The 26,569-nt window shown below is 44.9% G+C and overlaps 1 protein-coding gene across 1 annotated transcript in view; it reads left to right on the forward strand.

Moving 5' to 3' along the window:
* Nucleotides 1–26,569, forward strand: part of neo1a (neogenin 1a) — a gene marked incomplete at both ends in the record, with an annotated part of 146,129 nt that overhangs the window by 64,927 nt on the left and 54,633 nt on the right. The window contains 3 exons of the mRNA XM_079217567.1: nucleotides 10,568–10,843; nucleotides 12,626–12,776; nucleotides 22,910–23,046. Of these exons, the coding sequence (XP_079073693.1) occupies nucleotides 10,568–10,843; nucleotides 12,626–12,776; nucleotides 22,910–23,046 (564 nt within the window). The remainder of the gene's footprint in view (nucleotides 1–10,567; nucleotides 10,844–12,625; nucleotides 12,777–22,909; nucleotides 23,047–26,569) is intronic.

The following is a 26,569-nucleotide window of genomic DNA, read 5'->3' on the forward strand; positions in this document are numbered from 1 at the left end:
TGTGTGCAACGATGCTCTGTAAAACGCAGCTCACTTCAAATCTCACTCATGCAGGAATTGTTTTTTTGTTTGTTCTACCTTAGCTTCCCCGGGGTATAATTTGAAGCACACACCCACACACTGTTTTAAAGATGAGTACTAAATGCCAAATAATAAGTCTGCTGAGTGCTTGTGTGTACTGTTTGACACATTTGCATTTAGTTTCCATCTATCAAATGCAAACCAGGAAAGTTCTGTGGGAAAGTGGTGTGCCCTTTCATCAGTGTGCAAAGATGATAAGCTGCAGGTCAGCTTTTTTTAATTTATTTAATAAATATATTTTTAGTATTGTAAGAGAAGGTGGTTTGCTGAAGTGTATATTGAGGGTGGAATTCACACTGTGGATGCCTGGCTTCTACCTCTTTGGACATCTCCAGGTCTTGGTTTTACTTGCCTCTCCCTACTTCATCATTTCTACTGAGGAAGATCCTCCATTTTTGTACCCCCCCCCCCCCCACGTCTTCCATCCATCTCATTTCCCCGCTAGCTGCTCTTGCAGGGCTGGAGCATAAACAGCAATAGGGCCGGCGATTGCATCTACAGATGTGCCGCCGACATCCCCAGATAAGAACCGGCGGCAGCAGCAGCATGCCTCTCTCCAGCAAACAAAAGAGCTCCCACGTGAAACACGCGGTGGGAAGGTGGAGGGCAAAGAGGGGAGGGGGTGATGGGAAGGGGTCGGAAACTGGATGAATGTGCGGTGGAGAGTAATCCATGGAACGAGGAAGAGGGGCTGGAAAAAAATTGCAAGGAGGGGTTGGACTGTGCTGCAGGGAGGGAGGGAGGGATGGATGGAGAGGTTATCCCTTCAGCTCGTATCTGTGTGTCCATCAACAGCAGGACAGCGGTGTGTTTGGCTCCTTTATCTGGATGGCCTGTTGAGCCGGGAGGGAGGAGGGGGCCCTTCATTCCAGAGGAGCGGGGGCGTTGCTCGGGGGCGGCCTTTAGGAAACAAGCACTTGATGAAGGATGCGAGGACGGGCCGGTGATGGCTGCTCTTTTTTTCGTGGTGGCACCTGCGTCGGCTTCGACGGACTCGTCCCTCATTGTGGCGCCCGTGACTCCTCTGACATCAGAGGCGGCTCTGTTGAGCTCCTCTCCGCGTCCTCCTCTTACCTTCTCCCCTCTCCTCTCCGATAAAGGAGGTGAGACGGAGAGCAAAGGGTTGTACGCTTGTAGCGCCAACGCATTTATCTGCGCTCGGGTAATGGGAGCAGGCGCGGCCACGGTCTCCCGTGGCAACGACCTCTGCACAAGGTCGGCCTCAAAATGGGCCAAGAATGAGCTAAATTCCCAGTGATAAAATAAGACACCTTAACATGATTAAAGGCCCTAATGCAATCAGTATTGTTTCAGCTACAACTCAATTACCTGTAATGAAAAAGGGCTTGTTTTCTCCCAGAGACCGTAGGGAGCGGGCTCGGCTGGAGGTCTAACCGTAAGCAGGTGAAGCGCACATGGGAAGCCGGAGAGACATGTGATACACGGGAAGGGAAAGATTAAACACTTGCATGCTGACTCGCAGGCTGCAGGCGCTGCATTAGTCCGACATGGACACGCACGGTCTCCTCCCTCCGGCTTCCAGGAGCCACAATTAGAGACATGGTTACTTACTTGATTTTAAAAAAAGAATGTATGTGCCTTTTTGGGATTTGACGCCGGACGATTCAGTGTAGCCCTCCCGATCTAAGAGAGATGGAATGTATTTAGTTTTTAAAGGAACGGCTGTAAGTCGCTTGATGAACGCGTCTCGGGTCCTATAAATTCTGTGTTGCCGTTGCTGCTTCCTCCTCCTCCCTGCAGTATTAGTAGACTTGTTTTATTCCATAATGGCAGCTAACAAAGACCTGCTAATTTTGTGATGAGCACATGCTTCGATTTTAAAATCCAGCTAATCACCATTTGCCCTTTCAGGGCTTTGGATTTACTTTTTTTTGTCCATCATGGTACGAGCATGTGTGCCGCTTGATGTTAGCTAATAAAAAAAAAAAAGGACATTGTTTCCGTATCGCCCAATCCTGATGATCATCATTCCTCACACACATTAGTCGATTCGAATACAAACAGTTAAAGTGAAATTTAAATGCACATGAAATATAGTTGACATTAAACATGTATAGAGTTGCCAATTATTTCCTATGGAACTACAACACACTTCTTCTTTGAACTGGAAAGCTGGATGGCCTGCTCCTTGATCGTTCCCATGACAACAGCTGACCCAGCCCTGTCTTGTGTCCTTCTCCATCCGTCACCATCCTGGAGTCACGCCGGAGCCTCTCTTGTCTGTTTGCCACAACAGGCAATCGGGAGCTGTCAAGAGCGCCGACTGCGCTTCATCCCCACGTGTCATTTTACCGTCAAGACACAATTGATCGTGTGTTTATTTCATTGGCATTTACGACCACGCGCACGCACAAAAGAAATCCGGCAATCAAAACGCGCGGCTTGTCACACTCGTTACATGCACAATGGATAGGCGGCGTACTGCCGTTTGTGCAGAGCCCCTAAAGTGCACGTTGTAGTGCCCGTCTTCCTGAAGAAAAACAATGCGACGAATCGCTTCTGAAGAGTGAGAGATGTAGTAATCAGGCTGCCGGTGACTCCTCCTCCTCGCCTCAGTTGTCCTCTAAACAGCAGCTGCGCCTCGGGGCCCGTCCGCTGATGGTCATAAATGTTTAGAAGGGCGCGCTTTGTGCAACATCTGGTCGGCACCCGGAGTGGTTTAGCAGCTAAAGATATCCCGCCCCCGGCTCAGAGCTATCAGAGACGTCGAGCCCTGCAGAGTTAACTTAAAACACTTTGAAGGTGTGTGTGTGTGTTGGCTGTGGATCAACGCCCCCGAATACACGCCGCCGACTCCTCCACCACGTTTTCTGTCTGCATCTTTTTGTTCTTCAACAATGACATGATTCTGTTTCTCTGTCACCACTGTCTCGAAGGTTGTCACGTTGGAAAATGTACCAATTGTTGTCATTCTGCGATACCAGTTGTCTTCTAAGTGGTTTCCAAGTGGAGACAGTGACTGGTTACAAGGTCAGGATGTGCTCCTGCTGTCATCGCCTGCACCCGAGGGCCATTTTTTGTTACAGCCCGGCAGATGAAACGAGAGCCGCCGACTCCCGCGGAACGCCACCCGTCAGTCTCCTGTCCGTCCTGAAGAGGCGTGTCCTTTTTTTTTGCGGTTGCCATTGTTCTGCGCACATTTCGTCGAGTTCAGAAGTACTGATGCGTTCTCCCGTCACGACTTCCCCCATGTTGTTTCGGTGTGCCTAAGGGTTATTGGAGTAAGCGGTTCTCTCTCTTTCCGTTTCTTTTTTAGCTCTGTCGTAAAACCGGTTTCATTGTCGTGTGTTTATTTGAACAGACAGCTGTTTGGATCCGATGGAAACTGAACATATTTGATGAATGAACATTTCGACAAGTTTTATGGTCCCAGCATCCTCTTTGTTGTGGCAGCTCCCTCCTCCCCCGTAACCGCGTTGGTGGAAAAGACAAACACGTTGACGCAGTGCGTTTCATCACTTCCTCCGCGTGTCAGGCTTCATGCATGATGCAGGGCCTCGCTGACTCCTTTATTAGATTCCAACACTGTCATTAATTAATCCTGTTTTCATTCTTGTCAATCTTGGGAGACCTCCCACCTGTCAGCCCCCCCGACAGGATTAAGGTTGCCGGTCCCCTTTTTAACTGTAGAAACATCAGCAAACATCTTTTACGAGCTGACGGGACCCTCACAATTCCTGTTCGGCTCACTTCTCTTGACTTTGTTTGTCTTTCCTCCTCTTGTGTTGTGCAGATCTGAACATGCAAGTATATGTATATTTTTAGATGAACACCCACAGTCTTTCTCATAAATTGCTGGCTATGCATCTATTATATCTACCACTATCATGCCATGCAAAGTTTGTATTTAAACATTGAGGTTTTCTTTGTGAAACACTTCAATCAGCCCCTTTTTTTTGTTTTTATACTACATCTTTGTATTAAAGTAAAACTCCCTCTTGGCGTAGGATTTAAAGAATTCATGCTGTGGTTTCCCTGCAACATGCAGAGCCACTTTAGAACATAACTAAAGCACCACCCATCAAAGCTAAATTCCACAATGATCGAGGCTGCACTAGAGAGATAGAATAATCTTTTTTTCTCCTCTCGGCGCAATTAGCCCTGAAGTGCCTTTTTTTTTATTAAGAGCGATATCGGGTGAACAATGTTGTCTATTATGTTGTTTGGAGGGAATGCGTTTGACTGGGTTTCAAAACACAATGCAATTAAAGTTTGATAGCAGAAATATCAGCATCTGTCTCTTATGCAACCGATAGTTGTTTACCGCCCCGCTCGTGAATCCCCACTTGCATCAATGCTTTCGTAATCGCACATGACCAATGCTTTACCAATGGGAGATTTATTTTCTCCTGTTAAACCCTCTGAACATTTTGGCCCAGTAGAGCTTTTTTTTTGCAGAAGCCCAGAAGGAATCACCCCACTGGCATTTTTCATCCAATCTTAAAAGTCAAACGTAAACCCTGAAATTGGATGCATGACACTCAAATAAGTGAAATATCCCAAAAAAAAATTAATGGCTTTAATCTACCACGAGAACATTTCTGAAGAAAAATATCACATGCAATCCTCAGGACTGGTACAGAAGCGTCTACGTCGAAACACTTTGTCTTTTTTTTATTTTTTATATATATAGCACTCGTTTACCAATTCATAACGTGCAAACTATCGCAATCAACCGCACAATGAATCCCACTGCAGTACAGTTTGTAATATGCAGTGCTTGTCGACAGTCGGATAGATGTTGATGTAACTCCTTTTATCTTTATTTTGTTTTCCTCTGCGATACAATGAATAATTCACACTCGAGGTGTACAGAATGTAAGATATTCCGATCCCAACACCAACCTTTCCACTAATTTCATGTTGAAAACTTTCAGCTTTCTAAAGGAGGGATGCGTTGCAGTCTTAAATATTGGATGAGAATGTGCAGGTGTACCAAAATACTGATAACTCACTGACTCTGGAGTTTTTTTTTTTTAATTGTACGTTTTTTAAAATCCTCTCGAAATCCAAACTGTCAATAAGGCGCGAGCGCTTTACTGTTTTACTGTGAGACTATAACCTCGGGTACGTCGGCTGAATGGCACCATTTCCTGTAATGGAAGAATATTCTCCCCCGAAGCTCTGAAACCTTTAATTAGGGAATTAATAATCACTTACGCTGCAGCTGGCCTTTAAGGGAGCAGGAACAGAAAGAGGCACTGAACTGAATAAAGCACGTATTGTACATAATTGTACAGGGAGATTTTACAGCAGGGAAATACATTTAGACCTTGGCTAAGCACACGCTTCTCAAAGCCAATACATCTAATAGACATTATTGTCTTTTCTCTTCTTGGGGGGGGGGGAGGGGAGACTACTTGATTACCAAGCCACTCCCCTCATTCTCCATTCCAAGTCTCACATTCCCATTGCCATTGATGGGATGTCTTCACACTCGGTGTAATGTACTCTTGGATCTAACACATCACTGGCGGAAATTGTTCTCTTTTTTTTTGGCTCAGCAAACTTGATTTGGCTCCATCTATTGAAATTCATAGAAGCGCTAACAATATGATTGTTGTCGTCGTTCTGTCTTTGTGTGCGAACTGTAATAGATGTGTTGATGAGAAAGGACATTGTTGACGGGAAAGGCGGAGCAATTGTACTGGAGGAAAGATTGCTGCTCTTTGAAGGAAAATTCGACTCCCTTTAGACGGTCATACACTAGCAAATATCAATTTGTAACAGTCGGTGCATTCTAGGAATTATTCTGACCTGAAGGGCTTTAATCTACTTTCTTAGTGTACCCACTTTTCCTTCAACCTGACTTGTGCGCTTCAATTTCAGGTATTGATTTCCCACATATCCCAGAATGACTTGTCACCAACCCCCGGAGAATGGCCGTGCACTTGTTGAATTGAGAGAGAGGGGGAGAGAGAGGGTGAGGGATGAAGTGGAAATGATGGCGCGATCACAACGAGAGTCCCAGTTGTGGCTGTGTTGCATTCTGCTCTACTGACTCTGCCAGAGAAATTGGGATCTCGGGCTCTTTTGTGATGTATTTCTTCCTGCTGATTGTTCACGATTGCAAAATGTCAAATCCAGAGAGAATACCTTGCTCTTTGACTGTAAGGCACTCACACCAAAGACAAACATTTACTGCCGCGTGTTCTTCCAATCGTTCTGCTACCGAGCTTTATTGTCGATGCGCCGGATAAAATCTCCAATAGCTCTTCTCGGCCGGTCTTTATGTTCTCAGTGTTGCATTCAAGTACAACTGTATTTCAAACAACTGTTGGCGTTGGCTGTGCCAGCAGGGGGCATTAGCCGCAGCAGGAAAACCACACAAACGACTGGTCAGTCCAGTCCTCGGAGTTGAGTAAGTTGCAACGTCCATGGTTTTGGGTGGTATCCCATAATGCCTTTAACGCGTTTGTCTTTCTTAAGGAGATCAACTTTTGACAGCATTAGCAGGACGTTTGGTGTATTTTGCTGTTCGTTGCCAAAGTGACTCCCAAATTGTTACAGTAGATAAAACAAAGGTTTGTGCAATGCAGTTTTTAGTAATTATAGATTTGTATTTGTTATCAGTTGACGCGTTCATATTTGTGCATTTGAAGAATTACCATATAGACTGTTCCTATAGCGCCAGGCCTCCAGCATTTAATTTTCTATTCTTCCTCTTTGTGAATGCGGTTGTTGTGACAGAGATAAATGTGAGCAGATTTTTGACTGCTATGTTATACATGGGTTTTATTATCATGCCTCTGAATCATAAACTAGTCGGATTTTGTTGATGTCACAATAAATACTTCCATAATTGTATTGAGAAATTAAACCCTGCTGGTAGCAATGTTTGTGTAAATCTACCAGTGTTATTGGCCCCGATTAGTCACTTGAGGGTAATTTCTGAAAAGCTTGAGATAAAGTGCAGCCGTCTCCGTTCAGACGTACTCAAGTCAGATCTTATCAGTTGGGTATAAACAATTCCAGGCCAAATGGAAAATATGAGCAAGCTCGGGTGCATCGGTGTCCACTTTTTTTAAATTTTTTTTTATTGCTTGACTTTTTTCTTCTTTTACGTTCCAAATTTTCAGAGTGGAAAATGTGTTATTTCATGTCTCCAGTCCAAACACAGCACTCTGTCAGACTGGAACCATATAAGGAGGTAAAGCCCTCTGGGCAGCGCCTGAAATATAAGCCAGTTTCACTTTTTTCCCTTAATTACTTAAACCGACTGCTTGAAAAATATGTAACATAGAGTGCAGTTGTACTTTTGAGCCCGGGTGAAAGGCAGCCATTCTGCAGCCTGTTACTAATTCAGTTGAATCTAGAGGGAGATCCTTAAAGCCGTGTGCATATTCCATTAAGCTGCTCATTGTTATTCTATACCTGATTTTAATTAAGAATAGTAGAAACCCAACTGTGTGATTTAAGTGTGCGCGCGTGCGCTGTTGCTCTGCGGCGCTGCAGCCGGTCGTTACGCCTGTTCGCCGCTCTCTGCGGCGCAATTCTTTTCTCGCGGTGATGGACGCATCCATTTATTCATCAGAGTGAAATTAGCATTCAGAGAATCATAAGCTCTGCTGGTAAAGCCACGCAGATGATGTAGGGTTTGGTGAATCTAACGAGCCGCTCTTCACAAAGGAGGCAGCTGGCAATCTGCTTTATTTTCCAAGAAAACTATTGTTTGAAAGGCACAGTAAGATCAGCAGTTGCATTTATATATATTAAAAAAAAGTATGCCGTTTTGAAATGAGAGAAACTGCTTTCCATCAGCGTTAAACGCTCTTCACTATTGTGTTTTGACCACTGAGACATTATTGCTCTCTTGCAATCATTCGGCCTCATCACGCTCCGGTAGTAGGTGTTGCTGTTCAATAGATGTGCTAAGCAAGGGGCGGGCACAATGAAGCTCCCACCCAGTCGATTCCTTTGGAGAATTGTGATTAATTGCAATCGATAGTGCTGGCATCGACACTCGCCGCTTCCCATCTACAATGCGACTGCCCTGACACACACACACACACACACACACACACACACACACACACACACACACACACTTTTAACACGTTTAGCTGCTTCACATAGCACACACGTGTGTACGAGACATCGTAACATGAAGCATCCACTTCATTAACACCGGCCACATCTCGAGTCACACCCGTGTGAGTCGGGATCCACACACACACACACACACACAGCCTGGAGAGATGTGATGACGGCAGGGGAACAAAGGATTAGTCGATTCAGAGCTGGAAGAACCGCTCAGACCGAGGCTCGCTCGGATCTGAACTGAACTTGTAAAGGGCGGGTCTTTGTGGAACCATCATCCCTCGTCGTGTCGGCAGACAACCGTCGTCCTCTACTGGGGTCAAAGGTCAGGTCTCAGGCCGTTCCACAAAGCTGCGCCTCTGTGTAGCTGTGAGATCTGAGGCGCATTAACTCGGACCATGGTCCTCAACCTCCATCGTTTGAAATGTCACTGCTCCCCGAGCCGAACCGCTGTCTTAAGGTTTCAGTTAAAGGCAGGCTGAAGCCTCGGGTTCGCTTGGCAGTTACTACAAGTGTTTGTGTTTTATACGTGGAGATAAGAGCGCTGAGTTGTTCAGTGTATTGAGCGCAGTGTGAGCTTGTGTCATTTTTTTTTCTGTCGGTGTTTGTCGAGCCATATTGGACAAACACGTCAGCTTGACTGTATGTCGAGCATACATTGTCCTTTTTTTTATTAAATATCCACTGCCGTCCGTCCCCATATTGTCCACTTGAAGAACTTGAACTGCTGCGGTGACACACACTCGCTGTAGGAACACGAAACACAACGGTAAATATAGGACAATACTTTACAGAGAGAATAACGCACATTTTGTTAAAATATAGCAGTAACATATAGCAGCATAACTGGATAGATAAAGGTAAGAGATAAAGGACCACATGAGCGTATATCAGCTTATAATTGATAGTGTGAAAGAACATTTAGATTCAGTTCATTCATTTAAACACCACCATCAAGTAGCTGCTGTTATATCCTCCTGACCATATAACCTTTTTTTTATATACATTTTTCTCTATGTATCTTCTTTGAAAGCCAATAATTCCCCTGATGTTGGTGAGACTGATTACCCAGACTGCACCACGGCTGCTAATCATAAAAAGTATTCGATTCAGCGGGGAGCTTTGGTGACTCTAATCTAAATGATTCAGCGGAGGCTTTTCTTCCACCCTGGCATGATTATACAGTAGGTGATTGGCAGCTTCGATAGAAAAATATCAGCACTGGGATCGGCTAAGCCCATATTAGCTGAACTATTGTGCTCAGAGGAGCTGTGCACGTCGGCCCGGACCAGACGGGAATCTGTAGCTGTTGGGGCCTTATCTTAAAGTGTGATTTACCCTGGAGCCATTCTTGGCAGGGGATTTGAAGAGCTGTCTGTAGGTGAGAGGGCAGGGACGACAAGTCATCACTCAGCGAGCCGTCAGCATCACTTTCTGTGTCGACGCACAGTTACAGCAGGCAAAGAAACGCATTAATAAATAACACGAAAACGAGCCTCTTTTTTCATCCTTAGTCACACACACACACGATAACCAAAACTCTAAGAGGCCCATGGAAGTTATGTTTTATTATAGATGGAGTGGCCTTCCTATTTATGATTATAAACCCAAGAATACCATTTGCGGTTCACATATTGTACGTTGTTTTTCATTGAAGCCGTTGTTTGCGATTGTTTCGAGCGCGGCCCGCGAGTGTTGGTTTCAGATCAATGGTTTCAAACGCGGGAAATAATTATTTAGCGTCGAGTTGAGCGTGGGGGTTTCGGCAGCACAAACAGCCTGTGGATCCAGCCCTTTTTTAATTAGTGCTGTGTGTCTGCTGCTCTGCGTGGCAAATTAACATCCAGCATCATAAGTGATTGTGCTACGCAACTCTGTGTGTGTGCATGAGGTCGGGGGAGGCTGCATTTTTTTTGTCCTCTTTTTCTGCTCCTGAGAATCTGTCCTGACGATGGATTGCGAGATGTCGCCTCCAGTGTTCTGTTGTGTTTTCAGCTCTAAAGATTAGACCCAATATACATCTTGTCATAGTTTAAAACAGATACTTAGATAGTTTGTATAAATTCTCGAGCTGATTTGTTAAAGGTCCAAGATCAGTCTGTTTGTTTTTCCAGCCTGGCTGAGTAAAAGAATGGCTTACTTCCAAATATTTTGCAAATAAATGGAGTTGAAAGTTGAGTTAAATCTAACGAATTTAAAACACAGCCTTGAAGGCATAACATTAGTATCTATCTTCTCTGTCAAAGGCCAGAATCCCATCGGTCATACCAAGAAGGTCGGATCCTTTAAATGTTTTAATGGAAGACTATAGAAGACCATTTTAATTCTTTATTTCATCCCACTTCTGAAATGTTCCACAAATCCTAATTATTCCGTTGATGTTGGAAGCGATGTTTAACAGCTGTGTCTTGTCGTTGCCTTTCAGGGATGCCAAGGTTCACCAGCCAGCCGTCGCCGGCCGCCGTGCATCTTGGGAACAACCAGGTGATGGCCTGCGAGGTCAACTCGGACCTGGTGCCCTTCACCAGGTGGGAGAAAGACCGCCTGCCGCTGGAGCCGAGCGCCCGGCTGGTCCAGCTGCCCAGCGGAGCCCTGGTGATCACCAACGCCACCGAGGCAGACGCCGGCCTCTACCGCTGCCTGGTGGAAAATGTGGGGTTGTCCAAGGCCAGTGACGAGGCCCAGCTCCAAGTACTGCCAGGTAGTTTGAGGAAAATGTTGTCCAGTGAGGATAGAATGCTGCAGGAATGATACGCTTGACAGCAACCACTTGAGATGCACGGATACCGACGCTGCAATCGGCTCATTACCGACTCAAACATCTGGATCAGGCTATTGCTGACAATATGCCAAACTATTGCTATCATCTTGATAAATATCAGTGTAATAATTTCACATTTTGTTTTATAAAGTCAAACCTGATGTTGCCTTCCACGTAAAACCACATAGTGAGACATGCAGCTTATTGATTAAACACTGATATCTGATGGGTTTCTTTGAATGCGTTTTCAAAAAGGTGGTTGAAACTAAAACTTCCACATGCCAACTAGTCCGGGTTCACAGGCTCGTTGTGTACACTTCGTGGGGTAGTTTGTGTTTTTGTTTTTTTAACTTTTACTACCACATAAAAGTGGTGCTAATTCGTGAAGATTGCCTTGCTAAACAAAACTTGTAAGTATCATGTACAGTGTTTTCTGAAATAATCCAAAATCCAGTTGAAGGATCTAATTGGCTCTTGGCCAGGGAATCAGTGTGATGCCTACGGAAATACATCCTCCCTGCAGCACTACGCAGATCAGAGAGTTTATGTAGGATTTTAATTCTTGCGATTCCAGTCAAACCCGTGGCGCTTACTGGAGTGATTTCCGACTTGTTGGCCACGACGTGTCCATTGTTATCTAACAGTTAAATAGTTTTTTTTTCCCTGGCTTGTCCTCACTAAACCCCTTCAATCAAAACATTTCCACACCCCTGATTACACTGCAATTATGCTAGCACTTCTATTGTTGAACCACTTGTGCAGTAAATTGAGATTAAAATATAGTTCCGTGCCTCATTTTGATTAAAGTGGCACACGCCGTCGTCTTTGGGCCGCTCACTAGCTTTCAGCGTGGAGAAATCTGCTCCGCTGTTGAGATGGTCGAATGCCAAAAGGAGTGGGAGAAGTCCCAGCGAGGTTATCAGCAACGCTGCAGTAACTCAGCTGTTGCTCAAAAGGGGGCTGGATGCCATCATGGCTGCCCCCCCCCCCCTCCAGAAGTTTTATTTACTGAGTTGTTAAGCACCGGGCTCCTGGCAGCACAGAAGATATTAGAGGTCGTAAATCAGACTTCAACAAGACCCCAGTGGGGGTCTTTATCTCTGTGTGTCTCCTCCAGGGGGGGGGGGGGGGGGGTGTGTGTGTGTGTGTGTGTGTGTGTTGGATTGGCTAAAGGCCAGATGCATACGAAAGGACAACTGATAAAGTTGTGTGAGGAAATTGCAAGACATTTTATTTGGATGCAACCAGATGTTGAAGCGACAGAAATACATTTTTGTTGTTGTTTGGTTTCTTTTGAAGTGGCAACAAATCAGCTTGAGAGTAGAAACGTGGGTGTTTTGGGGGGTAAGATGCAGATTTCATACATTTCTGTGTTTTTAATTAAAATCCTGGTTTAAGCTTTATAGAATTTGTGTGTGTGTTCACTGCGGTCCCACGGCAACCCACTGGTTATTGCAGTGTGCTATTCAGCCAGTTAGTTGCAGCTGGAATTATATGGGATCTCTTTGAACTCCTAAAGAGCTGAGAGCTCGGCTGTCCCAGACGTCAACGTGGACATTATTCATCTGCCCGTTCTTGGTGTGGGTGTCGGGAAGACATTGTCCTTTTTTTTGCAAAGTTTTTAAGACAGGATGACACCCTATATTGTAAAAGGTTGCTTCTCTGCTTCACTTACTCACCTCGGCCATAACCCTGACCTTTTTCTTCTTTCTTCTTTCCAAGAAACTGGAGAAGACCGGAAGCCGGAGTTCCTGGTGCAGCCCGCGTCGGTGACCAAGACGGTGGGCGCCGGCGTGCTGCTGCCATGCCTTGTCAGCGGTTTCCCTACGCCGCACGTCCGCTGGATGTTTGGAGACAAGCTGCTCGAAGAAAGGTATGAGCATGAACTCTGGCTGTGACTTTGACTCACCGCGCCGTTTTGCCCTTCGTGTAGAAAACTGGTGGTGCTGTAACTTATTCAAAACCAGCCTTTTTAAAAATCAACAGCAGTTGCTCTCAAGCCAGACGCTGCTGTGCCCTGGTTCTCACACGTACTGAGAGCATGATGTCTCTGGTCTCCACAAGTTAACACAAGGCCTAATCCTGGCGCCTGCTTCCCAAGGTGTCGATGCCTTTCCGCCGGCAGCGGGGCTGGTGGGGATATCTGGACGTGTCATCGAGCCCCTTCCAGCTGGGAGACGAGGCTGCGTGGTTGCCGGCTGAGGGGGAGCTCACAAATTAAGAGCCGAGAGAGAGAGTGTCACAGCGCCTGTGCTCTCACACCGCTGGCTCTCATTAGCTCGGCCCCAGAGCAGCTCAAATCCCCTCTGAGAGAATTACAATGGACAAGGGGAGTTTGATTCTCTCCAATTACCGTAAGAAAGCACTTTGTTGGCCTAAACCCTGTGTACCGGTCCTGCAGAATAATAACGTTGCAACTTTTGTGGGTCGAAAGCAAAACGCTGAAAATAAGGGTCATCCATCTAAATCCGAGCCCAGAATGGGATTTATTTTTTTCTCTTCTTTTTCACCTTCAGTGAAATTAATTGCAAGGTCATCAAGGCCCCGGTGTGGTGTGAGCTAGAATATCATTAGACCCTGCAATCTTAAGTTCCAAGTACGTTGCCATATCTTAAATGTCTTGAACACCAACGGAACCCTCTGAGAGTTCCTCCGACCTCCAACGGGAGCCGGATAAAAAGGTACTTGTTAATCTACCTTGTATTGATGGCAAAACGCTCTCCAGCATGCACACACCCGCCCCCCTGGTGTGCCTTCGCGGGTAATTAGCAAGCGTACCCTGAACAACCCGGGAAGTCTTGAAGTGGACCTAGAAACGGATTGTGTGGCGAATACATTACCGAGATTTTTCTTTTGATTTTAATACGACTTTGACAATTAAAACGAAAAGCAGTGGAACTTTGTGTTTTTTTTTCTTTTCTTTTTTTCTGTCTCCTTGAGAGTCTCCCTGTCCCTCTCAGGCATTACATGAGAGATAGAAGAGCTGCTGTCAATTAAGAATCAGTGTGGCATACAGTCCAAAGGAGAGCGGGAGGGAGAGAGGGGGAGGAATCAGCAAAGAGAGTCTAATTGGTCTTTGGTGATCAGCACAAACAGGGCTTTGAAAGCGGCGTCGCCGAAGCTGTAGACATGAGATGAAAGTTTATAAAGATGTGTCAAAGCCACCGATTGAAGGCAGGGTGACTCACTGGCGGCGGGGATTATCACATTCAGCTTCTGCCGCCGGTGCTTCAACTTGGTCGTGTCTCCTGTTCTTCTTTCCATCTCTCTCTCTCTCTCTCTAGCAGAGAGGCAGTTTTACTCCACAGGAAAATGTAGCTGATTCAAAAGAAAGTGCAACATAAATTGTGGTGTTTTTTTTTTTTAGACAATACAGGTTCTCGGATGTCTAATTCTCCGCTGTAATTCTTCGCTAGTCGTTCGGCTGGCTGGCAGACTGACTCCTCAGAAGTACTTGAGAATACTTTTAAAGGCACAGTGGAATCCTTCAAATGTCTTAAATGTGCCATGGGAAGGATTTCTTTTAAAAGTGGGATTTCTGTCTTAAGTCTTTGAAGAGTCTCATTAGTAGTTTTTTTCCATAACCTGCCAACAGACAGACATTGCTGTTTCTTTTGTATCACCTGTCCATATTGCCGTGTAGGACTTAAAGGCTGCTCTGAAACTCTTTGATGTCTGCGATGACAGAGCGAAGACCTGGGACGGAAATTTAGAACAGGTGGTTTTCAAACTCTCAGTTGTGGAGAATGTGATATCTCTCTGCTGAGCTACTGTCTACATCTCCTCCCAGCCCAGAACGCTGCGATCACGCTGCACAATGTGCTCGTCTTTTGAGACGGTCACCTTGTCGGATTAGCCGATCGTCACACTCATAAAGTCTCGCTGTGACTTGGCAGAGACATCTTTGACGGCCTGTTGGACCCTGACCAATCATAGCAAGCGGTCTTCACATACTTGTGTGCGCTCGGAAAGGAAACGCTGGCACGGCTTCTGATCGCCACCGGACACCGTGTGACGACGAGTTTTTGTGAATGGAAACATATTTTTATGAATGAAAGTGAACCGGGAAGGAGGACTCTTTTATGCTGCGTGTGTGTGTGTGTGTGTGTGTGTGTGTGTGTGTGTGTGTGTGGCATACTTGAAGCGAGGGGAGGGCGATGGTCAGAAGTTCATTGACATAAAATCTAAACATCGTGACGCGTCGATTACCTTCCACTGTGATCGTCAGGGTTGATATCATGTGGTCTGATCCCAGTAATTAATTTATAAAAAATCCGAGGTCCAATGATTTTTAAATGACAGACTTGAATATGGTTTTATAGATTGACCAAGTAGATCGTTGGTCTTCTTAATTAATAGACCCTTTTGAAGCCAACGGCATCAATGTGTCTGTGGTTGTTGGTAATTTCTCGCCGTTTCTCCACCAAAATGCATGGATATATCTGGCCACTAGATTTTGGGCCGTTCTCCGACGTCTTCTACACACTCACTAATAACGCGTGGCTCGACAAGCTGTTGCACTTCCCCGTACTTCTGTTACCAAATTGCACCCATAAACTGTAAAATTTTCTATACCGGTTTTTAATGCGCACATTTAATTTCTCCCCAGACATCTAGGAGACGCTTCACAGACTCTCTACTCTGCTCTCTTGTGTGAAATTATTAATCTCAAGTATATATCCACAATCTTGAATGAACGATTGCTATTGCCGTATCAATTACACTGCATTCTGCTGTAACACGCCGTTTGTTTATTTACCAGATCCCAGCCTCAAATTCGTTTAGGCTCTGAGCAAAGTCTATTGCCAAGGACGCCGAGCTCACTATTTATTCTGCTTTAAGCTCAAGCAGCACCGTGACTGAATACGTAACTCTTGATGCCGCTCAGTCCACATGTTGAAAACGCGCATCTTGGCAAAAATGCGCCGCGCGTCGTCGATAGCGGGCACAGCGACGCGGGTTTCATCACACATAGAGGTCCTGATGACACTCATGAAAAGGGCAGTCATCTTTTGTTCTTGAGAGTATCACTCTATCACCTAATAGAATTCTCCAGCAGTCAATAGAACGGATGAATTATGCATATCCACGAGCAACAGGGAATTGACAGAGCATGTAAATCAACCACCCCCCCTTGCCCCCCCATCCGAAGCCTCCAAGCCATCCGTCTCCTCTCCTTGTCTTCTCGCCTTCATTTAAATATGATTGTGTATATTGCATTTACTTGTGTAGAGAGAGCGAGGGAAGCATGGTGAGGGAAATTTGTTTGCTATTGGACTATTATTGGACTGCAGTGTAACCCTCTTTCCTCACACACGATTCACCTGCTTGCTGTTTTCGGGGTGAGAGACAAAAAGGAATACAAACACATAGGCAAAGGGAATGAAAATGGGCTATATATATATATATATATATATATATATATATATATATATATATATATATATATATATATATATATATATATATATATATATATATATATATATATATATATTACTGTTTCACAATAAGAGCTAAAAATGTGAGTGTTGGAGATTTCAATCCAAATCCTGCTAGTTTTACCTCTAAAAAAACCCAGCACGCATGCAGGAAAGAATTGGATCAGCTCTTGAACGAGCGGTATGCACCATTTCAACTCATCCAGGCTAACAATCCTGCATGCAATCATCCATAATTGTCTGTATTTATGTCTTAAAGTGACACTCAGAAAGAACTGTGGCTGCACGATTACAGCCAAGATGCTAGTTTTTTTTTTTTTTTTTTCTCCAATATTGAGAACACTTTTTTTACTTGATCATTCGTTAATTTTAGTGACAAAAACATTGTATTTCACTTTCACATTGACGTAAACAGAGAATTGCTTTCATTCCCATCGTGTGCAACAGTCCTGCTAATGTACACATCTTTGCATCAACATTCCTGCTAACTAACACATATTTGCATTAAAAATACGACTTCAAAGTAAGCTTCCATGAGTAGTAATATACAATATATTGTTGTACTACTCTGGATAGCGTAGTTTTCTATGAGCCGAGCAGTCGATCATGCTCATTTGATTGCGAGAAGCCAAAAACTGTGCTCGTGATTAATAGTGGATTAATTGTGCAGCCCTATACTCAGAACTTTAACCTGCTTTATTACCTACGTCCTTTAAGAGCAGTTACATTGTTAACACGGCCACTGCTGCCATCGATCTTTTTTTAATTCCCACCTCCTTGGTTTGAAACCAACCTCCGGACGCACTGCAGCGCTCTGCTCCTGCAGGAAACGGCAGTGCAACCGAACCTTCCAGCCTGCCGGAGATGCAACCCATCAGTGTTAATGGCCTCTGAGCTTCACTTGCTTCTCTCCTCGGAGTGACTATTAGCGAGGTTAATGGCAAATGTCTGCCTCCTGCTGAACCCTTTCTCTTCCTGCAACAGCAGCAGTACTTAGTGGCGTTTCAGATGTCATCGGGAAGCTCACGCTGCTGATGAATACAACGGTTGCTGGCACCGCAGAGTACAAAGACTTCTGCCCGAGGTGAACTATCGGAATATTATAGTTTCTTTTCATCTAAATGTCAGAATGCGTGAGTATTGAAGCACTCTCCCTGGTCACTTTATTAGGTACACCTTTTTAAAACCGAATGCATTCCAGTACCACAGTTCTGCACATATTCTTCCTTTTTATGAGCGTTGTACTGGACTGAATTATATTTGAAATGTGTTTCTGCTATTTTACCCCCCTTAAACCCGAGAAACACCTTAGTATAATAGTCCAGTACAACATCTACTGCATTGGATTGCATCATATTTTACAGGTGAACCGTATAAAGTGTGCATTAAAGTAGCGTTCAAGAAAGGGTTTAGATCCATATGCATATTAATAGAAACCCTCGTGCTGCACATGTTCCCCTCGTTGTGAGAGGTTGGCATGTTAAAGTACCGGAGGTGTGCATTTTTTCAGATGCACAGGTGGGCCATATGGTCAGAACTCTGCTCAGGCGCTCCCATTCCTTCAACACTGGTGACATGATAGATGGCAGCAGCAGAGTTGGGTCTAAGGTAATGGAGTGGTTCTGCCAGCATGTGGGGCCGAGAAAACGAGACAAGCAACACTGTTTTCTGGCAGTGGAGCACGGGAAGCCTCTTTTTTTTTTTTAGGATGTCTCTCAGTCTCCAGCACATCACACACACACACACACACACACACACACACACACACACACACTGGCTCTCTTCAAAGCTTGTTTCCTGTCATACCATCTATTGTTCGTCTTTGCACTGTTGTCATAATGTTGTGTTTATTGTCCTGTAGGAATTGAGGATAAGAGGATTACATTGGCCATTGGCTGAATCTACAATTTGTTGCATTTTTAAAAAAAAATTTTATCGACTCCAGAAGATAAAAGTGTGCGGCCTCATCAGTTCAAATAGACCTGACAATATGGGTCTTTATTCACAGACAGTCTGGTCCTGCACGTTGTCTTTCACAGCGTAAAACAACTCACCTGCAGGCTCCACTGGGGCTCTTCCCCAGACATTATGTGGATATATGTCCCATTAAACTGCTTTATAATCCGATGGAGTGCTGGAAAATTGACGGGAATCGGCCCGGGACACACGGGGGTTCACATGGCTTCAAGCGCCTCCGCTGGCCACCAGAGCTCTCTAGAAGCATATCATGCGAGTTATGGACTGCAGGCTTCGATGTAATATGCACAAATCAAACGATCGGTTTACTCTGGGGGGGCGGGGGAGGAAACAAATAAAGTCAGGTATGCAAGAGCTGTTTTTGTCTCGAGGGCATTGCCGCTTTCCATTACGAGCCACAAGAAAACAAAAACGTTTTCATGGCTGAGTCAACAGCTGAAGCCCCAGCCTCTGCTGTTGGCACCAGGTTTTTATTCTCACCTTAATTCCAAAACATTCAATCATATATTTCCTTCCACTGTCTGATTTATTTCTCCTCACGTTCGTCTCCCCGCCCTCTGAAGCTCATATCCGAACAGTTACAGTTGAACAACAGAATGTTGTGTTTTGGAAGCAGGCGGGGGGGCCTTCGTTGGCTGGGAAATGAAATCCCGCTGCTTCCTTTCGCACCTTGAACTTGATTCAAATTCATGGAGCGGTTTTGGAGCAAAAATAAACATGTACTGAGAGGAAATAAAGAGGGGAAAAAAGACTCCAAACAAAGCAAAGTTTAGAGATGCCCCTCTCTCTATAAATAATGAATTAATTTAGTTTTTAGTTGTTTTTTGTGACGCCTGCCTCCCTTCTTGCGCTGCAGATAGCACGACCCAAACGCCATCACAGCACTACTGATGGTTCTGTGACGGCGTACGGCGCTGCCCGTTCTTCTTCAGTGATCTGCCACTTCCCCCTCGCCCGGGGGTACCGACCTTGCCGCCACTCTGTTACGGAAGGCTGAGTCACCACTCACACGTACCAAATGTGTGTGTGAGTGTGTGTGTGTGTGTGTGTGAGTGGTAGCCCTTCTCTGAAAGTCTCGCTGGCTGCCACCGCCTCCGAAAAGCCAAGCAGGCAGCGCAGGCGACAACATTGTATTGGAGACCTATTTCATGTTGACAAGACATTGTCAACACCTTGTTTTCTTCTTCTTCTCCTTCCGGAGCAGTTTACACACAAGAGCGGATCAGAAGGACGATGAGGATGTTACAGCAGTGTCGTATGTCCTCCTTTGGCACCGCACAGCATTGTGAAAAGTTGTACCTGCTGGAAGAGGAATTAATAAAAAAACAAGGCCAATTAGCGCCAACGCGCCTCGTCTGCCTGACGCGTTCAACTCCCGTAATCTTCACGACGCGTTCGCCGTGTGAGTGCACGCATCGTGCGCATCTGCTGGTTTGCAACAAGACAGAAGTGACGGTGGCATCGGTGAGATAATTTAGCAGCTCTTTGTAGGTGCATACAGATAATGTGGTTTTAATTAGGGCCTCACTTAGCAGGCGTGTCTTACCAAGGACCTGCAGCTAATGCACAAGATATCCTTATAGCAGACGCCTCGTCTGTATTTAAACCGCCACAAATGCTCCCTCACAGCAGTCCATTCAGCCAGAGCCAATTTGACTTTGTCTCCCTCCCTCATGGTCTCTGAAAAAAAAGTAACACGTTCTTTGTTCCTTGGAGCACTTTAGCCGCTGCAGTGAGATTGACTTGCTTTGAACTGGAATGAGAAAGCGCCTGGTGGTTTGATGTGTGCTGTGTGTTCCTCCTTTCAAGTACAATGTATGCAGCACTAAAGGCCAAAGAGTGTGAATAGTTGTCCTGGTGAGGTTATAACTACAGGAACGCCTGGCCGCGGCGACCAACTCTGGGCGGCATCTTTCAGGGACATTTCTCATTCAGCAGGGATTTGACATGCAGAGCCTCTCAGCAGAACCTGCCATTCTCTCTGATGTGGTGAATGCACAGAATGGCATTCAGCATTTCCCGTGGCTCTGTACAATGTTCTGCCGTCTCAGGACCAAGAGGAAAAAGCAGCTTCTGACTTATGTTGCTTATTCCGCCCCTTGAACACTCGGAGCATTCTGTCAGACTTACAGAGTTTTTTTTTTTTTTTTGCGAGGCATTTCTTTATCATACAATGTAATGAAACGGCCTGGTTTGCTGTTCAATAGTTTTTTCAGACTGCAAAGTGATTGACTGTGCTTGACTTGTGTTTCCTGTCAGTCTGAACCGCTCCACATGGTGCTTTTGCCCTGCTCATTGTCTGCAGGTCAAACAGGTCTTACTCTTCTCAGATTGGTCATTAATGGGTGAACACTGGTTGACAGTAATTACAGGTTTTCTATAATCTCTATAGAATGTGAGCTCCAACTTGAGTGCAGTAGAAATTGGTGACAGCTTGAAGACGTCACATCATTATCGGCTCCTCGAACATTATTGTACAGTGCAAGTTTTTGCATTACAGCTAGGGAAGGTAATACATTTTTGAATTTGTTATATTTGTTTAAATTCTCCGACGGCAATCAATAAATCGAATGCTCGGACAAAAAATGGAAGAAGGAAAAAAATGGTCCATGTGGCCGCACACATAGCTGAGCGGCACCGGAGCCGACCGCAAGCTGCTAGATGTACAGAACAGAGTACTATCAATAGCCATATTTATTGTTCACATTCAAAATAATACTTTTGGAGGAAGGCCTGCTGTCAGTGTTGTCGACTTGGCAACTTTCTCGTTACATTCAGTGACTTTGGAGCTACTTTCAATGGAAAAGAGTTGGCGAGGATGGTTTCGGTTTGCTTTTTACCATCGTGCTTACTCCAGCTTCAATGTAAGGCAGAGTAAGCGTTACAATGGGAGTGTAGTTTCAAACCTGGGTCGTGTGTAAACACCGACTTTCACCTTCCGTAGCACAGCGAGGCTTAGTTTGTGGTTTTAGGGGCACAATTTGCTGCCAGCTTCCATCAGGCAGGAAAACATACAAAAAAACTCCAAACGCTGCGATCTGCAATCGCATTTAAATCTTCAACACACATCATTTCGCAACCCTAGCTTCTCATTTTTCCGTCCCTACAGGTTCCCTGTAGACAGAAAGCCTCTCTCACCTGACATGGAAGCGTGAGCCCACCATTATGCTTTTCATGTGGCTGTGGTTCACGCTGAAGTTAACAGTCTATTTCATCCCTACAATTCAAGCGAAACAGTGATGTGATTCTGGTGGCAGCAGGTCTGGTGCCACTCGAATGCTCCACTCCAGCACAGACAGACGGGCAGATGGTCTCGAAGGCCGGCTGCTGCCAAAAAGCCAGAACTAGTCGGGGAGAGAGGAGCAGGAGCTCGTGTGGAAGCCCGAGCTAGTCAGCAGTTTGTTTTAAAGTAAATCAACCTGCGGCGCCGAGTTGTTTTCCTCAGTGCACTCTTTACCTCGGCATGTATCCTGCGCAAAACCCATAATGCACCGGTCTTGCTTTCCTCAGTAGTATCTCACTCGCCGTGGCGCCCCCTTTGAATCTTTATCTTCCCCAGCCGACCCGCTGCTGCTGCTGCCGCGTCTCTCCCTGCATCTCGGTTTCTTTCTTTCTGAATGCAGAGTTCCTAGTGAGCTATTGATTTGTGTTTTCTTCGCTCTCAGCCGCCTCCTCCTCCCATGCTCCAGTGGTTGTTGATTCAAACCTGGGCTCTGCCACAGACGGCTTCCCGATGGGGGGAAATCTAAGTTTTTAAAAATGGAGGAGGGTCACTGGTTCGAAAAGAGGCTACACAAATAGACGTGTGGTTATATTTATGGATTAGGCGTGAAAAGAAATTAGAATGATAAATATTTACTGGAAAGCGTTACTCTGATGGTGCACTCAAATGCCTGTTCAGTCTCCTGCCACCGTGTGTTGCAGTTCATCTTTTATACATTATTATTATTATTACATTATTTTTGGAGTCTGCACGAGAGAAGGAAAATACTCAAAATGTTGAGTTCTTGCAGGCAGAGCGCGTCTCCTTGATGTCGGATCGCTGTGTTGTTGTTCTGCAGACGCGCGTCACCCCCAAGTTAATGAACAGCTGATGAAAGAACGGAAACATTTGTTAAGGCGATGTAACAACGACAGTGACGCTGTACAAACCACAGTACAAGCCCCAGCTGTAGCTTCAATATGACTTAATGCAGTACATGCACTGTATTAGTTTAGGTCACAAGTTTCCCAAATTCTCGAGGTGCTTATAAATCCTGATTAAGACAAATTGTAAATGGCCTTTTCCCCCCAGATTTTTTTAGATTTTTTTTATTCAGAGAGTTGGTAAACAGTGACAGATGTGAAGGAAGTATGCTTCATGGAAGTGGCCAGTAATGACTTTTAACAAATTTCACAAGTCTGGCATAAAAAAAGATGTTGAGGCTTGAGGTCTCCCGCATATGATGCTGACAGTGTTGCATGTGGCAAAGCCCTTTTAAAGGTCATTAATACAGTTTTTTTTTTTTATAAAAAATAAAATGAATCAGAAGGAAGGACTAATTTTCTCCCTTTCTTCCCCCACCACTTTGTCTCCCTGCGTCTCCAGCGAGGGTCGTGTGGAGCTGCTGGGAGGCGGCAGCGTCCAGATCTCCAATCTCACGGAGGACGACGCCGGCATCTACACCTGCATGGCGGACACCGCCAACGCCACCGTCGAAGCCCAGGCCCAGCTCTCCATACAAGGTACCCTCAAACAACTCCACGCTGTCCACTTTCCTGTCGAGGGAACAGAATCAGAACGGAAGCTTAGATCGAAAACCATTGTTTGGGGTATAAATCAGGAATACGCTGACTGTACGGCCTGAAATTAAAGCAGAGACTGGAGATTAGTGAGGAAGTGGCAAGCGATGCGTTGGTTACTTTGGAGAGTGAGCTGAAAATGGTCTCATTCCTTCTGATTATGTTTGGAAATGAGCTCATTTAAACGTCTTTTAAGAGGCACATCGCAGACCTGGAGCAAAACCCCCTGACAATAGTCAAATGAAATAAACACGGTGTGTTTTCTGCATGCAAACCATGTCGCGATAGCACAGGCAGGTAACTAGGCCCCATTGAGATGCACTGCACGCCATGAAAAATGATATGTGTTGGTAGATATAGAGGCGGTGTTGACAGTGAGTGATGTATTCGGGCATAAGTAGGGATATGTCGCATATGGAGTGTGTGTACCTGTTTGTCTGCGCTTTCGCATAACTCGTCTTCACACGGGAACAACTGAAAGATTTGAGCCGCACGTATTGCTGGCAGGTGAAAGACAAGAACTAGAATTAGAAGAGACTTTTTTTAGATACCAGACAACATGGTGAGAAGACGCACTTGCAGTTCACGTCTGCAGCAGAAGCCCCGTACTCTAATACATTACTTCAGACTGATCACAAATATTAAGTAAATAATCAGCCCTGCTATTTGAGGTGTTTTTTTGTTGTTGTGTTTTTGTTGTGTTTTCATATTTTCCTTCAGGTATAAAAAGGTGTTCGTTCTGCATCTAATTTTAGGTCAATTATGTGAAGATACCACACTGCTAAATCTCTGCTTTGTATCACTAAAAATTCAGAGTTGATAAGCAATTAAAAGAATTGTAGACGTATTCATTTTTAGACATATCTTTTTATCAGCTTTAATTATCACACTTCCACACGCAACAGCTGCTATTTCCCAAGTGAGTGCCGACTAATCCTCGCTTTCAAAGTCTTGCTTTGAAAGTCGGAGCCTAATTTGTGCAAGACTGGTCTAAAATAAATACACATGTCAGTACTTGTGTCATGGTGTGTTTCTCCTAATTATTTCGGACACTACATCCACCCGGGCCTCATGTGGTGTCGATAGGCGCGCCAGGTGGAGATTTAACAAGGATTATGTGTCCTAGTGTGAGATGTGCTAGCCTCCACCAAAACTGTGAATTAACAAATGCAAGTGGTGTTGTTGAGTAGCTCAATTACCACGGCAACTATGGTTTGTATACAGGTGAGCTATATTTTAAAGGAACCCCAAAAATAGCAAAGGCAAACTTCATGTCGGTGGTACATCAGCCTGTCCCAAATTATTACTGCCGTATTGCAACACTTTCACTTTTTTACCATCCAATCACAGACGGGGCGGGACCGATGCCACAAAGACAAACATGTGGGCTACAAGTGCAGAACAACAATTACAGCTTAAGTCAAACTGAAACAACATACCGAGTGATCTTAACAATAAAGCTTATATAGCACTAAAATCAGGATAGATTAAACAATAATAATGTGCTATTGAGCCAATTATTATCAATGCACGGGAAATGATTTTACCGCAAAAATCACATCCCTTAACTCTAACAATACAAAATAATCAAAGTATTTGTCATATCTACTTGTTATCCAATAAATAACATCTATACATTAGAACATGCTGAGAAACATCCCACCAATGCACATAAAACCATCCTAACACACTTTTTTAGACACACCCACAGTAATTGTGTCGTAATTACTGTTGTGAACTTTGTGTTGGTGGGAAAAGCACACAAGCACACGTCATGTGTGCTTTTCCCAGGTGAAGCAAGGCAACAAGATTTTGTGTGAAGTGACTTAAGAATGGGGGGGGGAAACACCCCGAGGCTCATTCCCTGCTTCACTGCATTTCACACGCGGCCACATCCTGCTATGACTCCATCTCTTTTCTTCCCCAAATCCCTTCATCCCTTCATCAGCCCTCCACCACACTTTCATCATTTCCTGTCGCTCAGTCGACAGTCGTAGACGGTAATGGAAAATCGGATCAGCTCACAGGTGGACATCTGTCTTTTTTTCTAAGTCTGTCCACCGAAATCTTTCACATTTCTGACCCAACCCCCCACGCCAGCCTTCACCTCCGATGTGACAAGATTGTCAAGGATTGATTGACCAGCGCTCATATTGTCATGCGGCATCCGTCACTGTAACGCAATGAAACCGTTTGATTAAATCCCACGCTGGAGACTCACGGGCCTAATTGCATTTGCTTCATCCAAATTCATGAAGAAACCAGATTGTGACATTGATTTGCTCCCTTGACAACAGAAGTGACACTTGAAAGGTCAATTGAATCCATCCCGCCCCCACAAGAAGTGGTCACACTCGTAAAAAAAAAAAAAAAGACCCTCATACAGATCAGTGTGTGGTGTGAATCCATACCAACATCAAAACAACTTTCCCCACGATCGACTGCCTCTAAAAACACCTCGGGGCCCCTTTCGCCGCAGTAACGAGGAGAAATTGTGTGTTCACGGTTAGTGGCTTTTCATAAATACTGGGCAGTTTGTGCGCGGGAAAAGATGCACAGAATCAGCCGGGGATGTGATGCGGTAAAACATTGTTAGGTTTTCGCCCGGAGATAGCTCGGGGGTTTTGCGATGCAGCTAGTGCTCATCTGTGGAGGGGAGAGATGCATGGCGGATGCAGCAGGTGTGCACTCACACACACACACGTGCACACACTCACACACAACCATGCATACATAATGAGGCCACACAAGGTCAAATATGCACTCAGTCTGTACACCTGTATGCATTCGCTACACGTGCACGGTCTCAGTTATTTAAACATGGAACCTGCCTCGGCGGATCTTCAGTTAACTTAAGTCTCCTCGTTTGCTACTCACCTAGAATATGTTTATACTTTATTTTTTTAATCAATAAGCTTTGGTAACTTGCGCCATGTGTATATAAATAAAAAATAAATATGAAAACAAGATGACTGGCTGCTCTAAAAAGTCAACCGTATATCAAAGATGTGAGGTGCTCTTAGAAAAGGGGGGAAAAACTGTATAAACAGGAAGGCATCCCAGGCACTCAAAAACAAGTATCAACATGGAATTATTGAACCGATAGATTCACAGCGCCCGAACACATGTGGTGACATATTCCCAGTATTACACAGATGGTTCTCTGAAAAGAATCGGATTAGTATTAGTTGTAATAGTCTCTCAATGCACCGTGCGAGAGGGAAACCGTTTCCCAGAATTCACCGAGGCATTGGCACCTCAGGAATATCAGTTTCAAAGTGCCCCGGCAGTGAAGCGTGCTGATCAGAACCGTGCACCACTTATTATGGCAGGGATGGTTTCTGGGTATGGCAGGGATGGTTTCTCAAGCAAGCACACAACAGAAGATGCTCAAGTGGCCACACTCATTACAATCAAAACGGTAAAATATTCGGCCTCAAAGCCTAAACGGACTAAATGAGGGAAG

The sequence above is a fragment of the Taurulus bubalis genome (genome assembly GCF_910589615.1).
Source record: "Taurulus bubalis genome assembly, chromosome: 4".
Lineage (NCBI taxonomy): Eukaryota > Metazoa > Chordata > Actinopteri > Perciformes > Cottidae > Taurulus > Taurulus bubalis.